Source organism: Ostrea edulis, chromosome 10 (assembly GCF_947568905.1).
Source record: "Ostrea edulis chromosome 10, xbOstEdul1.1, whole genome shotgun sequence".
Classification (NCBI taxonomy): Eukaryota; Metazoa; Mollusca; class Bivalvia; order Ostreida; family Ostreidae; genus Ostrea; species Ostrea edulis.
This window is the reverse complement of record NC_079173.1, coordinates 32,888,770-32,912,020: the sequence shown is the minus strand read 5'-3', so window position 1 is coordinate 32,912,020 and position 23,251 is coordinate 32,888,770. Positions and strand designations below refer to the sequence as shown.

Genomic DNA, 23,251 nt, shown 5'->3' with positions numbered 1-23,251 from the left:
AGAATAAATAGAGAAAATCTTTAAAAATCATCTTCTCAAGAACCAATGAGCCAGAAGAGATGAGATTTAAAAGAAAGCTTCCAAACATAGTGCAGATTCAAGTTTGTTCAAATCATGGTCCCCGGGGGTAGGTTGGAGCTACATGAGAATAAATAGTATTAGTAAGAATTGTTTGCTTGATTGACACCAAACTTGGACTGGTACATCCTAAGGAGTAGATGATCCCTATTGATTTTTGGGTCCCAAGGTCAAAAGGAAAGGTTTAATCCACTCTGGATATAGGAAGAATTGTTTTGGCACTACTATCAATTAAATGATTCATGTGTTTAACCCTTTCCAATTTTGATCTAAAGGACATATATGTATTTTACATTGTAAAACTGATAGGGTACCAATTTTGATGCACCAGATGCGCATTTCGACAAATAATGTCTCTTTAATGATGCTCAACCGAAATGTTTGAAATCCGAAATCACAATAAACGTGTAAGACCTATTTTAGGGGAAAACAGAGTGCCAAAAGGTAGAGTCAAATTCGTCTAAGGATAAGAGCTATGCATGAGGGGGATAATCCTTAATTTTGAAATGAATTTCTAAATTTTATCACAGCAATTAAATAAACATCCGTATATACAAACATTTCTTGTTCTTAGTTGTCTATTGTACCGTAGCACAATCAGCCGTTCAGGTTCCTCTCAAGTGGTTTCTTTTTATTATGTATTAACTTATATATGATAGAGAGATTTCTGATTATCCAAGTAGACTGGATGCACCCCACGATACTATGAGTAAAGGAAGTTTCTTAAAGAATGTGAAGTTAACAAGACCTTGAAAAGAATTTAATATACTTCATTAGCAATCAAGAGCATTGCACTGAACTGATTAGAAACTGGGTTCATGTACATGGATTAAGAACATTTGACTTTTATCGCTTTAGGAAGGACAAACCTTGCCCTAGGGAAGAAAGCATTCCTGAGCAGTACAATGGGAAAGTTCTCCGCAGCATTGGGTGTTAACGGAAAGCTAAATGATTTCTTCCACACCAAATCCCAAACAACACCCTGGTATAGAATAGATCTTGGTAAATCCTACAACATCGATGAAGTGGTGATCTATAACAGGAAAGCAGCAGGTGAGCTTAACAGGCGTTTATTCAGTACAGACAATCTGTTAGGAGAAACAGAGTTACACTCTCAACCCCAGGATTGCCAAAATATAAATACTTTAGATAATTTTCACGTGTAATGAAATATTCAAAAATCTAAAAATTGCTATTCATATCTTTAAGTATACGTACCGCGCCGTTTGGGGAGGTATATATATTATAAATCTCCTGATTCACCTGTCCATCCCTTTATTGTCACATATCTACAGTGATTTTCTTTTATTGTTCAGGTATTGTATCTGGTTATCATCAATAGGGTTTTGTTATCGCATATGTGATAAAACGAGCTCCTCCCACCTTGTTATCGCATGGGCGGTACTAACATCAGAATTACACAATAGAAACAAGACAGGGATAATTCAGTTTTCGTGAAGTTACTTTTGCTGTTTCACGGGCGAAGCGTTCGCCGATCGATGTCTGGAGCGTTGAAACAGACGAGAAGTGTTATGTAACAAATACATGTATACACATACCTGTGACCGTTTTTCCAGTCAGTAATGTTAAATAGCTCTCTCTCTCTCTCTCTCTCTCTCTCTCTCTCTCTCTCTCTCTCTCTCTCTCTCATTTTATAAAGAGTTTGTTAATGCAAGTATTTAATCCCTTTCCTACTTTAATATTTGTGTTATACATGTTTTCTTAAAACATTTGTACAAATACATGTATAGAATTAAATTCCTGAAAAATTATTTATGAAGCCACCAATATGTGATTGATACTGAAAGGGATAATCAATTTTTGTTAAGTTACATTGTAGTTTTGCTGTTTTACGGGTAAAGCGTATTAACTTTTATATACACATGCATCGTCCGACGATGGTATATGGCAACCTACCATTGTAATGAATGTATGGTTGAATAAATGTAAAATGAGAAGCTTTTGAAATATGTGACAAGTCGGTCATCTAGCATTCTCGTAAAATTCCCTTTATCAAAGAGATGGGCGGTCCTTCTCTCACTCGTGCACTCCGCGCACTCGTGACAGAAGGACCGCCCATTTATTTGATAATGTGAATATTACTCGGATGCTAGAAGATAACCATTACTTATTGTTTACATTTATAAAATCTAAACAATCGATAAATGTGATGTTTTTGAACAATATCGGATAGTACTCGACTCAGATGCACGAACTTTTTCATGGTTAGTGAACACATGTTGTTGATTGAAGTGTTCACACGCACGAAAACCGCCGCGGTGGCCGAGAGGTTAGAGCGTTCGCCTCGCATGCAGGAGGCCGGTGTTCGAATCCCGGCCGCGACATACCGAAGTCGTTAAAACAGGTAGTGACAGTTCCATCGCCAAACGCTCGGCATGAGGTGTGAATGTCACGGGTCCTCGGAGATGACCTTAAAAACAGATGACCCGTGTCACAGTAGGTGTGGCACGCTAAAGAGCCCCCACTGCTCAATGGTCATAACCACCGAGCATAGGCCTAAATTTGAAGCCTTTCACCGGTCTTGGTGACGTCTCCATCTGAGTGAAAAATTCTGGAGCGAGACGTTAAGCAAGATAAAATCAATCAATCAATCATACTCACGAGTATTACTGACTGTTTGGAGTAAGAAGTGTAAAAGGTAGGGTTGGACACTATTCCTTAAGGAAAGCACTTTAGATTTGACAAAATTTACCCTTCTGTCATGCTACGACTCAGTGAAATAGGAATTATGAGATTGTTCACTGTTCGTTTTCTCAACTTTTATTAAACAAATTAAAGAATAACACGACTATTATAGTATTCATCTCATTAGAAATATCATTTCAAAGAATACATTTCTATTCATTTCATTTCATTTCTTCTTCTTTTTTTTTTTTTTTAGATTTGTATATCGACCGAGAAAAGATTTTGATTTGAAATCATATTTCAGCATTAAGTCCTTTTACATTTAGCAGATGTTGGAATGCTGGGGATGAAGTGTCGTCTAATATGAACTGTATTATGTTACAGTATAGATCCTAGTTGTGACATTACGTATCTGACGTTATAAATTTTGTCATGTTTTTACAACGCAGGGTCCCGGTTCCGTAATGCTGTGATTAGTGTTGGTGAATCTTTAAGTACACTGAAGAAATGCGGCACTTTCAAAGGACCGGGTAAAGATGGCCAAAGGATAAGCATCAAGTGTCCTGGAATGAAGGGACGGTATCTCCAGGTGCATGTGAGTGGGCGTGGATTTCTACATCTGGCTGAAGTGCAAGTCTTTGGAGGAAGTGGTGGAAGCTCATCTGCGGGTGAGTAAATTTTTTGTAGAGTCTATGTGTGAGTGTAGACCACTGAGCAATTACTACAATTCTCCTCCAGTCTGCAGATTTCATTTCGTTTCTTCCATCTGAAGTTAGAGTGTAGAAGTCACTCGCAGCAGTTTCCCAAACAATACTTTTTATTTACAAGGTATTCATTAATTGTATAAATTGCTGCAGGTAATTAATTAGCGAAATTATGATCGAGTCAGAGGGCCTGTTGCCAGTCGTGTTCAAAATGGCATTCCTGATTTTTAGGCTTTTGGTTTTGTTTTGTTTTTAAATATTATTAGCTTTGGGGCTTACTTGTGACATTTGTTGTTGGTGGCAAGGGACAGTTTTTTTGTTGTTGTTCTGAAACACTCCTAGGCACCTGATCCCACCTCTGGTGTGTCTAGGGGTCCGTGTTTGCCCAACTATCTATTTTGTATTGCTTGTAGGAGTTATGAGATTGATCACTGTTCTTTATCTTCACCTTACATGTAGGTAGGGGGTATGTACATCAAAGTCAGATTATAACAGACTAATAAAAAAACGTATTTCCCTTTTATATCAATACTGCTGAAATACATGCAAAATTCCTTGATCTACAGAGCATTCGCGAATTTATTTTCTCGCGATGTGACGCCCATGAGTTATTTTTGCGATAATAAGTACTCGTGTAATAAAAGGAATCTTCAGTACTTACACGGCACTATGATACTTGACCAGATTTTGGTTTTCCATAGTGCTAAAGCATAGCTTAAACCCCCCAACCCCCCGACTCTGTTGTCTGCCGTTGTGACACTTATATGATACATGTATTGAAATAAAGGGTTGTATGATATATCTAATACATTTATCTTGATGGCATTAATGAAATTGACTGAATTCCATGGGTTTCTAAAAATGTCATTCTCTTAAAGATGGCAGTGGATAGTCCTTTTGGTTCTGAAACAATGTGGGTAAAGGCCCTTATATGTTAATACTTGTACTTCATATTGGTGTAGTTAATAAATTATTACCCTAAATTACATGTAATCTATACATACTAGTGGTGGTGCACATGCTCTGAGCGAATGCCCCTTTTTTTGCTTTGAATTTCTCTCAATTTGGGCTAATCCGCACCACCACCCTAGTACCAAGCGTTGGGATTTAGACACTGTGCACAACCATGAACCCCATCTGCCTTCCTTAAAAATCTACATTTCATATGGGGTCATCCACGTTCCCTCTCAACTACAGACCTTTTGCTGGACCATGCATGTTTTCACCAGAATTTCTTCAGCAACATGACACATGTAATATCATTAATTTTCAAATATGGGGTATTTCCATTTTTTTTAAATAGTGCGAAACTGTCCCCTGGTACGTTTAAAAATTCTGACATCTATTTTCATTGATGTCAACATTCATTTTTTATTGTTCTTGCTAATAAATTTTGAACGGTAAGTGCTAGAGCTTTGATATTTCACTTGAATATTCCTTGTGAGAAGACCTTTCCGTTGGTACTAAACCTTTTTATCTTGACATTTCACCTACTTTTTAAAAAACCTGACATTGGTCATAACTTCTAAATGGTAAATATTAGAGCTTTCATATTGCACATGAGCATTTCTTGTAACAAGATCTTTCTACTGGTACCAAGATATTTGTCCTTGTGACCTTGGACATCTTCGGAATTGTCGATTATCGGGGGCAATTGTGTTTCACAAACACATCTTGTTGTATTGCTGAAATACATGCAAAAACCTTTGATCAACAGAGAATTGGCGAATTTATTTTCTAGCGATGTGACGTCCATGAGTTATGTTTGCGGTAATAAGTACTCGTGTAAGAAAAGGAATCTCCAGTACTTACACGGCACTATGATACTTGACCAGATTTTGGTTTTCCATAGTACAAAAGCATAGCTTACCACCCACCCACCCCCGACTCTGTTGTCTTCCGTTGTGACACTTATATGATACATGTATTGAAATAAAGGGTTGCATTACATTTCAAAAAATTTGGGTTCTGAAACATGTAGGTAGAGACCTTATATGTCAATACTTGTATTTCATATTGGTGTAGTTAATAAATTATGAACCTACATGTAATCTATACATACTGGTGCTGGTACACAAAACATGCTCTGAGCGGGTGCCCCTTTTTATGCCCACCTTCAAAGAAGAGGGGCATATTGGTTTGCACCTGTCGATCGGTCAGTATGTGGTCAGTTGGTATGTCGGTCGGTCGGTAGACCACATGGCCGCTCAATATCTTCAGAACCATTCACTTGATCGTAATGATATTTCATATATGGTTTGGTTATGAGTAGAAGAGGAACCCTATTGTTTTTCAGGTGAAAACGTCAAAGGTCAAGGGTCAATCTATTCTGGACATAGAAATATACTGTCCGCTCAATATCTTGAGAACCCTTTGCTTGAAAGACATCAAACTTGGCACACTGGTTCATTTTCAGGAGATAACCCCTATTGATTTTGAGGTCACAAGGTCAAGGGTCCAATCGGATTTATTTATAGGAATATACTGTCTGTTTAATATATTGACAACCCTTTGCTTGACAGACATCAAAATTGGTACACTGGCACATCTTTAGGAGAAGATGACCCTCATTGATTTTGAAGTCACTTTGTCAAAGGTCAAGGGTCAAACTGGATTTTGGAATATACTGTCCGCTCCATATTTTGATAACCCTTTGCTTTATAGACATCAAACTTGGTACACTGGCACATCTTCAGGAGAAGATGACTCCAATTGATTTTGAGGTCACATGGACATCGGAATATACTGTCCGCTCAATGTCTTGAGAACCCTTTGCTTGACAGACATCAAACTTGGTACAATGGTTCATTTTCAGGAGATGATGACCCCTATTGATTTTGAGGTCACATTGTCGAAGGTCAAGGGTCAAACTGGACATATGAACATACTGTTTGTTCAATATATTGAGAACCCTTTGCTTGGCAGACAGCAAACTTGGTACACTGTTACGTTTTCAGGAGAAGATGACCCCTATTATTTTGAGGTCACATTGTCAAAGGTCAAGAGTCAAACTGGACATACGAACATACTGTTTGTTCAATATCTTGAGAACACTTTGCTTTACAGACATCAAACTTGGTACACTGGTACATCTTTAAAAGAAAATGACCCCTATTGATTTTGAGGTCACATGGTCAAGGATCAAACTGGACATTGAAATATAGTGTTCGCTCAATACCTTGAGAACCCCTTGCTTGGCAGGCAGCAAACTTGGTACACTGGTATATCTTGAAGAGAAGATGACCCTCATTGATTTCGAGGTCACATGGTCAAAGGTCAATGGTCCAACTGAACATAGGAATATACAATCTGTTTAATATATTGATAACCCAGGGTCTTCAGGAAAAGATTACCCCCATTGATTTTGAGGTCACATTGTCAAAGGTCAGGGGTCAAAATGGATATTGGAATATATTGTTCGCTCAATATTTTGATAACCTTTTGCTTGACAAACATCAAACGTGGTACAATCACACATCTTCAGAAGAAGATTATCACTATTGATTTTGAGGTCACCCAGTCAAAGGTCAAGGATTAAACTTGACATAGTAATATATTGTCTCCTATATCTTAAGAATTATTAGCTTGAAAGACACCAAACTTGGTACACTGGTACAACATAAGGAGTAGATGACCCCTATTGATTTTTAGGTCACATGGTCAATCCACTCTTGACATAAGAAGATATTGTCTGCTAAATATTTTGAATTGATGATGCTATTATCAATTGAATGATGTGTGTATAACCCTTTTCAATTTTGTACCATGGGGGCATATGTGTTTTACAAACATCTCTTGTTTGCTTTGATTTTCTCTCATTTGGGCTAATCCGCAACCCCCCCCCCCCCCCCCCCCCCCACACACACACCATCACAGTACCAAACGTTGTGATTTAGACACTGCACAAACAAGAACCCTGTCTGTCCTTCTTAAAAACATAACCTTCATATGGGGCAATCCCCCTTCCCTCTCAGCTACAGACCCTTTGCTGGACCATGCATGTTTTTACCTGAATTTCTTCAGCAACTACCTACATGTCTTAGTTTCGTATTCGCACACATCTACATGCTAGGAATCGTGGTAACACCTACATGTTGAATATCAACGTTTTTATCAAGCACTCGGCTACATTTGACATGCATCCTAAAATTATTCTACACTGTAGATACCTTGTTCCACATGTAATATCACTTCAAATATGGGGTATTTCCATTTTTTAAAAACTGACCTGGCCTATCGTGTTAAACTGTCCTATTCTACCTATCATAGGGAATTTCCCTTCTGCCGTCAGACCAACAAAAAAAAAAGCGTCGCATCAATCGGGTAGGCTATAATTTCTAATCCTGGGATAAGTAGACGTTCGTTGATGTCTGACAACTTTTTGTGACGTAAACGTTAATATAACCCGAGTGCGGTTACCAGGCAATGCGATGAAATAATTCTAAGTTTACAGATTTCTCATCTTCGCAAGCCAAGTGTCCGATTCGCCTACTCTCACCCCCCCCCCCCCCCCCCCCGTCGGATTTAATCGCATTTGTAAGACTTCAAAATATCGCACTCTGGCCTCCATGGCCGAGTGGTTAGAGCATCGCGCTCAAAATCACACGGCCTCTCACCTCTGGTCGGCGTGGGATCAAATCCCGCTCGCGCCGGAAGGGAGAAAGTTTCCCAGCTTACGTTGGGAAGGTCGGTGGTATCTTTCCATGTACAGGGGATGCTTACTCCTCCTAGGCACCTGATCCCACCTCTGGTGTGTCCAGGGGTCCGTGTTTGCCCCACTATCTATTTTGTATTGTTTATAGGAGTTATGAGATTGACCAGTGTTCCTTATCTTCACCTTGCATTTAGTTTTATGGATATGTGCAGCATACACTGGTGTCACTGAAATCCCATTTTTCAGTGTGGAGTCCACTCTGACTCTCCCCGGCACATGTCTCGATATAAAAGCGAGCTTTACAGTCAGATGATTTTTGATTAGATATTAATTAGTGGACAGGCGACAATAAAAAAATAAAATCAATAATTGGAATCGAAGAGCCAAAAACGATCAACAATCGATTGTCGGCGACAATCATTTCATCACTATTTTCAACCCAAAAGTAGGTCAAGGACAGACAAATCTAGCTGAAATGCAAACTGAACTTGTTTTCCTCTGCGAGGAAGCCTTTAACTAACTAACTAACTATCAGGGCAAGATCTGTATCCGTAATGGGAAAAAATCCCGGAAAACTGTTTGACATAATTTTAGCCAAAAAGTAGGTCAAAGATGGACCAACCCATCTGAAATGCAAACTGAACTCGTATTTTTCCAAGAGAAAGCCTGTGACTAAATTTCAGTGCAATATCTCTATTCGTAATTCAAAAGGGCATTTTTTATTTTTAGCCCAAAAGTGGGTCAAGGACGGACCAATCCAGCTGAAATTCACACTTAACTTGTAGTCCTCCAAGAGAAAGTATGTGACTAAATTTCAAGGCAATATCTGTATCCATAATGGGGAAAAAACCGGAAAACTGTTCGATATATTTTTTTCCAAAAAGTAAGTCAAGGATGGACCAATCCAGTTGAAATGCAAACCGAACTTGTATTCCTCCAAGAGGAAGACTGTTTCTAAATTTCAGCGCAATATCTGCATTCGTAATGAAAAAAGTCTTTTAAAAAAAGAATTAGCCCAAAAGTTGGTCAAGGACGGATCAATGCAGCTGAAATTCACACTACGTCAGTAAATGAGAAAGTTTTCCAGTTTACTTTCGGAAGATCGGTGGTCTCTTCCCAGGTACATTGCATCTGGGTTCTCACTTCCACCAATAAAAACTGGGCGCCACCAGATAACTGAAAAATTGTTGAGTGTGGCGGAAAACATCATTCAATCAATCAATCACACTAAACTTGTAGTCTCCAAGAGAAAGTATCCGTAATGAAAATATCTGTATCCGTAGTGAAAAAAGCTAGAAAAACTGTTTGACCTACTTTTAGTCCCATTGTAGGTCACAGACGGACGGATCAAGCCAGTTGAAATGCAAACTGAATTGTATTCCTTTAAAACGAAGCTTATGTATAAATTTCCGGGCAATATCTGTATCTATAAAGGAAAGAGTCCGGAAAACTATTTGACCTACTTATAGCCCTAAAGTAGGTCAAGGATGGACCAATCCAGCTTAAATGCAAACTCACACTTAAAATTTTAGAGGGAGAAATGTGACCAAATTTTAAAGTTGTAAACGGACGGCGTTAAGGAAAAAGTCTGAATATTATAAACGTCCCGACTAATGACGGACGTATGAAAATTCTCAGTGGGACGTAAACCAACCAACCTATTGATTTTGAGGTCACAAGGCCAAGGTGAATCTGGATATAATAAGATATTGTCTGATAATATATTGAGAATGCTTTGCATGACAATCATTGGTTAGAACTGCATAAGGTGTAGATGACTCCTGTTGAATTTAAGGTTAGAGGCGAATAGTCAAATGTCTCTGGAAATAAGATTTTGTCCGCTCAATACCTTAAGAGCTCTTTTTGCTTGATAGTTATCAAACTTGGTACAGTGGTTGTCCTTAGAGAGTAGATGACCCTCAATATCAAACTTGATACACTGGTGACCCCTAAAAAAGATGACCCCATTGTTTTTTCTGATCAAAACGTCCTTCGAATAACTGTATATTTGGAAAAGTCTGCTCAGTATTATCAGAGATTAAACTTATTATGGTTGTCCCTAACTAGCAAATAATCCATAGTTTTCACCATCACTACAGACGTTCTTAAATGATCATGAAAAGCTGATCCTTTTCAATACTGCCACTTGGGGGAGGGGAGCATGTTATTCAAACATTTTCTGTTTTATTCTTAATAGTAACAAGTCTATTGTGTCGTTTACATTAATCTCTAGTGGTTTCTTTTTATTATGTAACAACTTATATATGATAGTGAGATTTCTAATTTCCAGGTAGACTAGATGTACCCCACGATATTAATGAGTAAAGGAATTTTCGTAAATAATGTGAAGTTAACAAGACCTTGAAATGAATTTGATATACTTCATTAGTAATGAAGAGCATTGCACTGAAATAATTAGTAAATGGGTTCATGTACATGTATTAATAACATTTGACTTTTATCGCTTTAGGTAGGACAAACCTTGCCCTAGGGAAGAAAGCATCCCTGAGCAGTACAATGGGAAAGTTCTCCGCAGCATTGGGTGTTAACGGAAAGCTAAATGATTTCTTCCACACCAAATCCCAAACAACACCCTGGTATAGAATAGATCTTGGTAAATCCTACAACATCGATGAAGTGGTGATCTATAACAGGAAAGCAGCAGGTGAGCTTAACAGGCGTTTATTCAGTACAGACAATCTGTTAGGAGAAATAGAGTTACACTCTCAACCCCAGGATTGCCAAAATATAAATACTTTAGATAATTTTCACGTGTAATGAAATATTCAAAAATATAAAAATTGCTTTAAGTATACGTACCGCGCCGTTTGGGGAGGTATATATATTATAAATCTCCTGATTCACCTGTCCATCCCTTTATTGTCACATATTTACAGTGATTTTCTTTTGTTGTTCAGGTATTGTATCTGGTTATCATCAATAGGGTTTTGTTATCGCATATGTGATAAAACGAGCTCCTCCCACCTTGTTATCGCATGGGCGGTACTAACATCAGAATTACACAATAGAAACAAGACAGGGATAATTCAGTGTTCGTGAAGTTACTTTTGCTGTTTCACGGGCGAAGCGTGCGCCGATTGATGTCTGGAGCGTTGAAACAGACGAGAAGTGTTATGTAACAAATACATGTATACACATACCTGTGACCGTTTTTCCAGTCAGTAATGTTAAATACCTCTCTCTCTCTCTCTCTCTCTCTCTCTCTCTCTCTCTCTCTCTCTCTCTCTCTCTCTCTCTCATTTTATAAAGAGTTTGCTAATGCAAGTCTTTAATCCTTTTCCTACTTTAATATTTGTGTTATACATGTTTTCTTAAAACAGTTGTACAAATACATGTATAGAATTAAATTCCTGAAAAATTATTTATGAAGCCACCAATATGTGATTGATACTGAAAGGGATAATCAATTTTTGTTAAGTTAGTTTTGCTGTTTTACGGGTAAAGCGTATTAAATTTTATATACACATGCATCGTCCGACGATGGTATATGGCAATCTACCATTGTAGTGAATGTATGGTTGAATAAATGTAAAATGAGAAGCTTTTGAAATGTGACAAGTCGGTCATCTAGCATTCTCGTAAAATTCCCTTTATCAAAGAGATGGGCGGTCCTTCTCTCACTCGTGCGCTCCGCACATTCGTGACAGAAGGACCGCCCATCTATTTGATAATGTGAATATTACTCGGATGCTAGAAGATAACCATTACTTATTGTTTACATTTATAAAATCTAAACAATCGATAAAGGTGATGTTTTTGAACAATATCGGATAGTACCCGACTCAGATGCACGGACTTTTTCATGGTTAGTGAACACATGTTGTTGATTTGAAGTGTTCACACGCACGAAAACCGCCGCGGTGGCCGAGAGGTTAGAGCGTTCGCCTCGCATGCAGGAGGCCGGTGTTCGAATCCCGGCCGCGACATACCGAAGTCGTTAAAACAGGTAGTGACAGTTCCATCGCCAAACGCTCGGCATGAGGTGTGAATGTCACGGGTCCTCGGAGATGACCTTATAAACGGATGACCCGTGTCACAGTAGGTGTGGCACGCTAAAAACCCTCACTGCTCAATGGTCATAACCGCCGAGCATAGGCCTAAATTTGAAACCTTTCACCGGTCTTGGTGACGTCTCCATCTGAGTGAAAAATTCTGGAGCGAGACGTTAAGCAAGATAAAATCAATCAATCAATCATACTCACGAGTATTACTGACTGTTTGGAGTAAGAAGTGTAAAAGGTAGGGTTGGACACTATTCCTTAAGGAAAGCACTTTAGATTTGACAAAATTTACCCTTCTGTCATGCTACGACTCAGTGAAATAGGAATTATGAGATTGTTCACTGTTCGTTTTCTCAACTTTTATTAAACAAATTAAAGAATAACACGACTATTATAGTATTCATCTCATTAGAAATATCATTTCAAAGAATATATTTCTATTCATTTCATTTCATTTCTTCTTCTTTTTTTAGATTTGTATATCGACCGAGAAAAGATTTTGATTTGAAATCATATTTCAGCATTAAGTCCTTTTACATTTAGCAGATGTTGGAATGCTGGGGATGAAGTGTCGTCTAATATGAACTGTATTATGTTACAGTATAGATCCTAGTTGTGACATTACGTATTTGACGTTATAAATTTTGTCATGTTTTTACAACGCAGGGTCCCGGTTCCGTAATGCTGTGATTAGTGTTGGTGAATCTTTAAGCACACTGAAGAAATGCGGCACTTTCAAAGGACCGGGTAAAGATGGCCAAAGAATAAGCATAAAGTGTCCTGGAATGAAGGGACGGTATCTCCAGGTGCATGTAAGTGGGCGTGGATTTCTACATCTGGCTGAAGTGCAAGTCTTTGGAGGAAGTGGTGGAAGCTCATCTGCGGGTGAGTAAATTTTTTGTAGAGTCTATGTGTGAGTGTAGACCACTGAGCAATTACTACAATTCTCCTCCAGTCGGCAGATTTCATTTCGTTTCTTCCATCTGAAGTTAGAGTGTAGAAGTCACTCGCAGCAGTTTCCCAAACAATACTTTTTATTTACAAGGTATTCATTAATTGTATAAATTGCTGCAGGTAATTAGCGAAATTATGATCAAGTCAGAGGGCCTGTTGCCAGTCGTGTTCAAAATGGCATTCCTGATTTTTAGGCTTTTGGTTTTGTTTTGTTTTTAAATATTATTAGCTTTGGGGCTTACTTGTGACATTTGTTGTTGGTGGCAAGGGACAGTTTTTTTGTTGTTGTTCTGAAACACTCCTAGGCACCTGATCCCACCTCTGGTGTGTCTAGGGGTCCGTGTTTGCCCAACTATCTATTTTGTATTGCTTGTAGGAGTTATGAGATTGATCACTGTTCTTTATCTTCACCTTACATGTAGGTAGGGGGTATGTACATCAAAGTCAGATTATAACAGACTAATAAAAAAACGTATTTCCCTTTTATATCAATACTGCTGAAATACATGCAAAAACCCTTGATCTACAGAGCATTCGCAAATTTATTTTCTCGCGATGTGACGCCCATGAGTTATTTTTGCGATAATAAGTACTCGTGTAATAAAAGGAATCTTCAGTACTTACACGGCACTATGATACTTGACCAGATTTTGGTTTTCCATAGTACTAAAGCATAGCTTAAACCCCCCAACCCCCCGACTCTGTTGTCTGCCGTTGTGACACTTATATGATACATGTATTGAAATAAAGGGTTGTATGATATATCTAATACATTTATCTTGATGGCATTAATGAAATTGACTGAATTCCATGGGTTTCTAAAAATGTCATTCTCTTAAAGATGGCAGTGGATAGTCCTTTTGGTTCTGAAACAATGTGGGTAAAGGCCCTTATATGTTAATACTTGTACTTCATATTGGTGTAGTTAATAAATTATTACCCTAAATTACATGTAATCTATACATACTAGTGGTGGTGCACATGCTCTGAGCGAATGCCCCTTTTTTTGCTTTGAATTTCTCTCAATTTGGGCTAATCCGCACCACCACCCTAGTACCAAGCGTTGGGATTTAGACACTGTGCACAACCATGAACCCCATCTGCCTTCCTTAAAAATCTACATTTCATATGGGGTCATCCACGTTCCCTCTCAACTACAGACCTTTTGCTGGACCATGCATGTTTTCACCAGAATTTCTTCAGCAACATGACACATGTAATATCATTAATTTTCAAATATGGGGTATTTCCATTTTTTTTAAATAGTGCGAAACTGTCCCCTGGTACGTTTAAAAATTCTGACATCTATTTTCATTGATGTCAACATTCATTTTTTATTGTTCTTGCTAATAAATTTTGAACAGTAAGTGCTACAGCTTTGATATTTCACATGAATATTCCTTGTGACAAGACCTTTCCGTTGGTACTAAACCTTTTTATCTTGACATTTCACCTACTTTTTAAAAAACCTGACATTGGTCATAACTTCTAAATGGTAAATATTAGAGCTTTCATATTGCACATGAGCATTTCTTGCAACAAGATCTTTCTACTGGTAACAAGATATTTGTCCTTGTGACCTTGGACATCTTCGGAATTGTCGATTATCGGGGGCAATTGTGTTTCACAAACACATCTTGTTGTATTGCTGAAATACATGCAAAAACCTTTGATCAACAGAGAATTGGCGAATTTATTTTCTAGCGATGTGACGTCCATGAGTTATTTTTGCGGTAATAAGTACCCGTGTAAGAAAAGGAATCTTCAGTACTTACACGGCACTATGATACTTGACCAGATTTTGGTTTTCCATAGTGCTAAAGCATAGCTTAAACCCCCCAACCCCCCGACTCTGTTGTCTGCCGTTGTGACACTTATATGATACATGTATTGAAATAAAGGGTTGTATGATATATCTAATACATTTATCTTGATGGCATTAATGAAATTGACTGAATTCCATGGGTTTCTAAAAATGTCATTCTCTTAAAGATGGCAGTGGATAGTCCTTTTGGTTCTGAAACAATGTGGGTAAAGGCCCTTATATGTTAATACTTGTACTTCATATTGGTGTAGTTAATAAATTATTACCCTAAATTACATGTAATCTATACATACTAGTGGTGGTGCACATGCTCTGAGCGAATGCCATTGCCCCTTTTTTGCTTTGAATTTCTCTCAATTTGGGCTAATCTGCACCACCACCCTAGTACCAAGCGTTGGGATTTAGACACTGTGCACAACCATGAACCCCATCTGCCTTCCTTAAAAATCTACATTTCATATGGGGTCATCCACGTTCCCTCTCAACTACAGACCTTTTGCTGGACCATGCATGTTTTCACCAAAATTTCTTCAGCAACATGACACATGTAATATCATTAATTTTCAAATATGGGGTATTTCCATTTTTTTTAAATAGTGCGAAACTGTCCCCTGGTACGTTTAAAAATTCTGACATCTATTTTCATTGATGTCAACATTCATTTTTTATTGTTCTTGCTAATAAATTTTGAACAGTAAGTGCTACAGCTTTGATATTTCACTTGAATATTCCTTGTGACAAGACCTTTCCGTTGGTACTAAACCTTTTTATCTTGACATTTCACCTACTTTTTAAAAAACCTGACATTGGTCATAACTTCTAAATGGTAAATATTAGAGCTTTCATATTGCACATGAGCATTTCTTGTAACAAGATCTTTCTACTGGTACCAAGATATTTGTCCTTGTGACCTTGGACATCTTCGGAATTGTCGATTATCGGGGGCAATTGTGTTTCACAAACACATCTTGTTGTATTGCTGAAATACATGCAAAAACCTTTGATCAACAGAGAATTGGCGAATTTATTTTCTAGCGATGTGACGTCCATGAGTTATGTTTGCGGTAATAAGTACTCGTGTAAGAAAAGGAATCTCCAGTACTTACACGGCACTATGATACTTGACCAGATTTTGGTTTTCCATAGTACAAAAGCATAGCTTACCACCCACCCACCCCCGACTCTGTTGTCTTCCGTTGTGACACTTATATGATACATGTATTGAAATAAAGGGTTGCATTACATTTCAAAAAATTTGGGTTCTGAAACATGTAGGTAGAGACCTTATATGTCAATACTTGTATTTCATATTGGTGTAGTTAATAAATTATGAACCTACATGTAATCTATACATACTGGTGCTGGTACACAAAACATGCTCTGAGCGGGTGCCCCTTTTTATGCCCACCTTCAAAGAAGAGGGGCATATTGGTTTGCACCTGTCGATCGGTCAGTATGTGGTCAGTTGGTATGTCGGTCGGTCGGTAGACCACATGGCCGCTCAATATCTTCAGAACCATTCACTTGATCGTAATGATATTTCATATATGGTTTGATTATGAGTAGAAGAGGAACCCTATTGTTTTTCAGGTGAAAACGTCAAAGGTCAAGGGTCAATCTATTCTGGACATAGAAATATACTGTCCGCTCAATATCTTGAGAACCCTTTGCTTGAAAGACATCAAACTTGGCACACTGGTTCATTTTCAGGAGATAACCCCTATTGATTTTGAGGTCACAAGGTCAAGGGTCCAATCGGATTTATTTATAGGAATATACTGTCTGTTTAATATATTGACAACCCTTTGCTTGACAGACATCAAAATTGGTACACTGGCACATCTTTAGGAGAAGATGACCCTCATTGATTTTGAAGTCACTTTGTCAAAGGTCAAGGGTCAAACTGGATTTTGGAATATACTGTCCGCTCCATATTTTGATAACCCTTTGCTTTATAGACATCAAACTTGGTACACTGGCACATCTTCAGGAGAAGATGACTCCAATTGATTTTGAGGTCACATGGACATCGGAATATACTGTCCGCTCAATGTCTTGAGAACCCTTTGCTTGACAGACATCAAACTTGGTACAATGGTTCATTTTCAGGAGATGATGACCCCTATTGATTTTGAGGTCACATTGTCGAAGGTCAAGGGTCAAACTGGACATATGAACATACTGTTTGTTCAATATATTGAGAACCCTTTGCTTGGCAGACAGCAAACTTGGTACACTGTTACGTTTTCAGGAGAAGATGACCCCTATTATTTTGAGGTCACATTGTCAAAGGTCAAGAGTCAAACTGGACATACGAACATACTGTTTGTTCAATATCTTGAGAACACTTTGCTTTACAGACATCAAACTTGGTACACTGGTACATCTTTAAAAGAAAATGACCCCTATTGATTTTGAGGTCACATGGTCAAGGATCAAACTGGACATTGAAATATAGTGTGCGCTTAATACCTTGAGAACCCCTTGCTTGGCAGGCAGCAAACTTGGTACACTGGTATATCTTGAAGAGAAGATGACCCTCATTGATTTCGAGGTCACATGGTCAAAGGTCAATGGTCCAACTGAACATAGGAATATACAATCTGTTTAATATATTGATAACCCAGGGTCTTCAGGAAAAGATTACCCCCATTGATTTTGAGGTCACATTGTCAAAGGTCAGGAGTCAAAATGGATATTGGAATATATATTGTTCGCTCAATATATTGATAACCTTTTGCTTGACAAACATCAACGTGGTACAATCACACATCTTCAGAAGAAGATTATCACTATTGATTTTGAGGTTACCCAGTCAAAGGTCAAGGATTAAACTTGACATAGTAATATATTGTCTCCTATATCTTAAGAATTATTTGCTTGATAGACACCAAACTTGGTACACTGGTACAACATAAGGAGTAGATGACCCCTATTGATTTTTAGGTCACATGGTCAATCCACTCTTGACATAAGAAGATATTGTCTGCTAAATATTTTGAATTGATGATGCTATTATCAATTGAATGGTGTGTGTATAACCCTTTTCAATTTTGCACCATGGGGGCATATGTGTTTTACAAACATCTCTTGTTTGCTTTGATTTTCTCTCATTTGGGCTAATCCGCACCCCCCCCCCCCTACACACACACACACCATCACAGTACCAAGCGTTGTGATTTAGACACTGCACAAACAAGAACCCTGTCTGTCCTTCTTAAAAACTTACCTTTCATATGGGGCAATCCCCCTTCCCTCTCAGCTACAGACCCTTTGCTGGACCATGCATGTTTTTACCTGAATTTCTTCAGCAACTACCTACATGTCTTAGTTTCGTATTCGCACACATCTACATGCTAGGAATCGTGGTAACACCTACATGTTGAATATCAACGTTTTTATCAAGCACTCGGCTACATTTGACATGCATCCTAAAATTATTCTACACTGTAGATACCTTGTTCCACATGTAATATCACTTCAAATATGAGGTATTTCCATTTTTTAAAAACTGACCTGGCCTATCGTGCGAAACTGTCCTCTTCTAACTATCATAGGGAATTTCCCTTCTGCCGTCAGACCAACAAAAAAAAAAAAGCGTCGCATCAATCGGGCAGGCTATAATTTCTAATCCTGGGATAAGTAGACGTGCGTTGATGTCTGACAACTTTTTGTGATGTAAACGTTAATATAACCCGAGTGCGGTTACCAGGCAATGCGATGATAATGAAAAGCACATAATATATATCATGGTTGGAATAATTCTACGATTACAGATTTCTCATCTTCGCAAGCCAAGTGTCCGATTCGCCTACTTTCACCCCCCCCCCCCCCCCCCCCGTCGGATTTAATCGCATTTGTAAGACTTCAAAATATCGCACTCTGGCCTCCATGGCCGAGTGGTTAGAGCATCGCGCTCAAAATCACACGGCCTCTCACCTCTGGTCGGCGTGGGATCAAATCCCGCTCGCGCCGGAAGGGAGAAAGTTTCCCAGCTTACGTTGGGAAGGTCGGTGGTATCTTTCCATGTACAGGGGATGCTTACTCCTCCTAGGCACCTGATCCCACCTCTGGTGTGTCCAGGGGTCCGTGTTTGCCCCACTATCTATTTTGTATTGCTTATAGGAGTTATGAGATTGATCAGTGTTCCTTATCTTCACCTTGCATTTAGTTTTATGGATATGTGCAGCATACACTGGTGTCACTGAAATCCCACTTTTCAGTGTGGAGTCCACTCTGACTCTCCCCGGCACATGTCTCGATATAAAAGCGAGCTTTACAGTCAGATGATTTTTGATTAGATATTAATTAGTGGACAGGCGACAATCGAAAAATAAAATCAATAATCGGAATCAAAGAGCCCAAAACGATCGACAATCGATTGTCGGCGACAATCATTTCATCACTATTTTCAACCCAAAATTAGGTCAAGGACAGACAAATCCAGCTGAAATGCAAACTGAACTTGTTTTCCTTTGCGAGGAAGCCTTTAACTAACTAACTAACTATCAGGGCAAGATCTGTATCCGTAATGGGAAAAAATCCCGGAAAACTGTTTGACATAATTTTAGCCAAAAAGTAGGTCAAAGATGGACCAACCCATCTGAAATGCAAACAGAACTCGTATTTTTCCAAGAGAAAGCCTGTGACTAAATTTCAGTGCAATATCTTTATTCGTAATTCAGAAGGGCATTTTTTATTTTTAGCCCAAAAGTGGGTCAAGGACGGACCAATCCAGCTGAAATTCACACTTAACTTGTAGTCCTCCAAGAGAAAGTATGTGACTAAATTTCAAGGCAATATCTGTATCCATAATGGGGAAAAAACCAGAAAACTGTTCGACATATTTTTTCCCAAAAAGTAAGTCAAGGATGGACCAATCCAGTTGAAATGCAAACCGAACTTGTATTCCTCCATGAGGAAGACTGTTTCTAAATTTCAGCGCAATATCTGCATTCGTAATGAAAAAAGTCTTTTAAAAAAAAATTTAACCCAAAAGTTGGTCAAGGACGGATCAATGCAGCTGAAATTCACACTACGTCAGTAAATGAGAAAGTTTTCCAGTTTACTTTCGGAAGATCGGTGGTCTCTTCCCAGGTACATTGCATCTGGGTTCTCACTTCCACCAATAAAAACTGGGCGCCACCAGATAACTGAAAAATTGTTGAGTGTGGCGGAAAACATCAATCAATCAATCAATCAATCACACTAAACTTGTAGTCTCCAAGAGAAAGTATCCGTAGTGAAAATATCTGTATCCGTAGTGAAAAAAGCTAGAAAAACTGTTTGACCTACTTTTAGTCCCATTGTAGGTCACAGACGGACGGATCAAGCCAGTTGAAATGCAAACTGAATTGTATTCCTTTAAAACGAAGCTTATGTATAAATTTCACGGCAATATCTGTATCTGTAAAGGAAAGAGTCCGGAAAACTATTTGACCTACTTATAGCCCTAAAGTAGGTCAAGGATGGACCAATCCAGCTTAAATGCAAACTCACACTTAAAATTTTAGAGGGAGAAATGTGACCAAATTTTAAAGTTGTAAACGGACGGCGTTAAGGAAAAAGTCTGAATATTATAAACGTCCCGTCTAATGACGGACGTATGAAAATTCTCAGTGGGACGTAAACCAACCAACCTATTGATTTTGAGGTCACAAGGCCAAGGTGAAACTGGATATAATAAGATATTGTCTGATAATATATTGAGAATGCTTTGCATGACAATCATTGGTTAGAACTGCATAAGGTGTAGATGACTCCTGTTGAATTTAAGGTTAGAGGCGAATAGTCAAATGTCTCTGGAAATAAGATTTTGTCCGCTCAATACCTTAAGAGCTCTTTTTGCTTGATAGTTATCAAACTTGGTACAGTGGTTGTCCTTAGAGAGTAGATGACCCTCAATATCAAACTTGATACACTGGTGACCCCTAAAAAAGATGACCCCATTGTTTTTTCTGATCAAAACGTCCTTCGAATAACTGTATATTTGGAAAAGTCTGCTCAGTATTATCAGAGATTAAACTTATTATGGTTGTCCCTAACTAGCAAATAATCCATAGTTTTCACCATCACTACAGACGTTCTTAAATGATCATGAAAAGCTGATCCTTTTCAATACTGCCACTTGGGGGAGGGGAGCATGTTATTCAAACATTTTCTGTTTTATTCTTAATAGTAACAAGTCTATTGTGTCGTTTACATTAATCTCTAGTGGTTTCTTTTTATTATGTAACAACTTATATATGATAGTGAGATTTCTAATTTCCAGGTAGAATAGATGTACCCCACGATATTAATGAGTAAAGGAATTTTCGTAAATAATGTGAAGTTAACAAGACCTTGAAATGAATTTGATATACTTCATTAGTAATGAAGAGCATTGCACTGAAATAATTAGTAAATGGGTTCATGTACATGTATTAATAACATTTGACTTTTATCGCTTTAGGTAGGACAAACCTTGCCCTAGGGAAGAAAGCATCCCTGAGCAGTACAATGGGAAAGTTCTCCGCAGCACTGGGTGTTAACGGAAAGCTAAATGATTTCTTCCACACCAAATCCCAAACAACACCCTGGTATAGAATAGATCTTGGTAAATCCTACAACATCGATGAAGTGGTGATCTATAACAGGAAAGCAGCAGGTGAGCTTAACAGGCGTTTATTCAGTACAGACAATCTGTTAGGAGAAATAGAGTTACACTCTCAACCCCAGGATTGCCAAAATATAAATACTTTAGATAATTTTCACGTGTAATGAAATATTCAAAAATATAAAAATTGCTTTAAGTATACGTACCGCGCCGTTTGAGGAGGTATATATATTATAAATCTCCTGATTCACCTGTCCATCCCTTTATTGTCACATATTTACAGTGATTTTCTTTTGTTGTTCAGGTATTGTATCTGGTTATCATCAATAGGGTTTTGTTATCGCATATGTGATAAAACGAGCTCCTCCCACCTTGTTATCACATGGGCGGTACTAACATCAGAATTACACAATAGAAACAAGACAGGGATAATTCAGTGTTCGTGAAGTTACTTTTGCCGTTTCACGGGCGAAGCGTGCGCCGATTGATGTCTGGAGCGTTGAAACAGACGAGAAGTGTTATGTAACAAATACATGTATACACATACCTGTGACCGTTTTTGCAGTCAGTAATGTTAAATACCTCTCTCTCTCTCTCTCTCTCTCTCTCTCTCTCTCTCTCTCTCTCATTTTATAAAGAGTTTGCTAATGCAAGTCTTTAATCCTTTTCCTACTTTAATATTTGTGTTATACATGTTTTCTTAAAACAGTTGTACAAATACATGTATAGAATTAAATTCCTGAAAAATTATTTATGAAGCCACCAATATGTGATTGATACTGAAAGGGATAATCAATTTTTGTTAAGTTAGTTTTGCTGTTTTACGGGTAAAGCGTATTAAATTTTATATACACATGCATCGTCCGACGATGGTATATGGCAATCTACCATTATAGTGAATGTATGGTTGAATAAATGTAAAATGAGAAGCTTTTGAAATGTGACAAGTCGGTCATCTAGCATTCTCGTAAAATTCCCTTTATCAAAGAGATGGGAGGTCCTTCTCTCACTCGTGCGCTCCGCACACTCGTGACAGAAGGACCGCCCATCTATTTGATAATGTGAATATTACTCGGATGCTAGAAGATAACCATTACTTATTGTTTAGATTTATAAAATCTAAACAATCGATAAAGGTGATGTTTTTGAACAATATCGGATAGTACCCGACTCAGATGCACGGACTTTTTCATGGTTAGTGAACACATGTTGTTGATTTGAAGTGTTCACACGCACGAAAACCGCCGCGGTGGCCGAGAGGTTAGAGCGTTCGCCTCGCATGCAGGAGGCCGGTGTTCGAATCCCGGCCGCGACATACCGAAGTCGTTAAAAGAGGTAGTGACAGTTCCATCGCCAAACGCTCGGAATGAGGTGTGAATGTCACGGGTCCTCGGAGATGACCTTATAAACGGATGACCCGTGTCACAGTAGGTGTGGCACGCTAAAAACCCTCACTGCTCAATGGTCATAACCGCCGAGCATAGGCCTAAATTTGAAACCTTTCACCGGTCTTGGTGACGTCTCCATCTGAGTGAAAAATTCTGGAGCGAGACGTTAAGCAAGATAAAATCAATCAATCAATCATACTCACGAGTATTACTGACTGTTTGGAGTAAGAAGTGTAAAAGGTAGGGTTGGACACTATTCCTTAAGGAAAGCACTTTAGATTTGACAAAATTTACCCTTCTGTCATGCTACGACTCAGTGAAATAGGAATTATGAGATTGTTCACTGTTCGTTTTCTCAACTTTTATTAAACAAATTAAAGAATAA

The 23,251-nt window shown here is 38.3% G+C and overlaps 1 protein-coding gene across 1 annotated transcript in view; it reads left to right on the top strand.

The window, feature by feature from the left end:
• Positions 1-23,251, top strand: part of LOC125665814 (uncharacterized) — a 66,453-nt gene that overhangs the window by 28,828 nt on the left and 14,374 nt on the right. Inside the window, exons 6-10 of the mRNA XM_048898702.2 lie at positions 937-1,131; positions 3,174-3,392; positions 10,553-10,747; positions 12,771-12,989; positions 21,335-21,529. Of these exons, the coding sequence (XP_048754659.2) occupies positions 937-1,131; positions 3,174-3,392; positions 10,553-10,747; positions 12,771-12,989; positions 21,335-21,529 (1,023 nt within the window). The remainder of the gene's footprint in view (positions 1-936; positions 1,132-3,173; positions 3,393-10,552; positions 10,748-12,770; positions 12,990-21,334; positions 21,530-23,251) is intronic.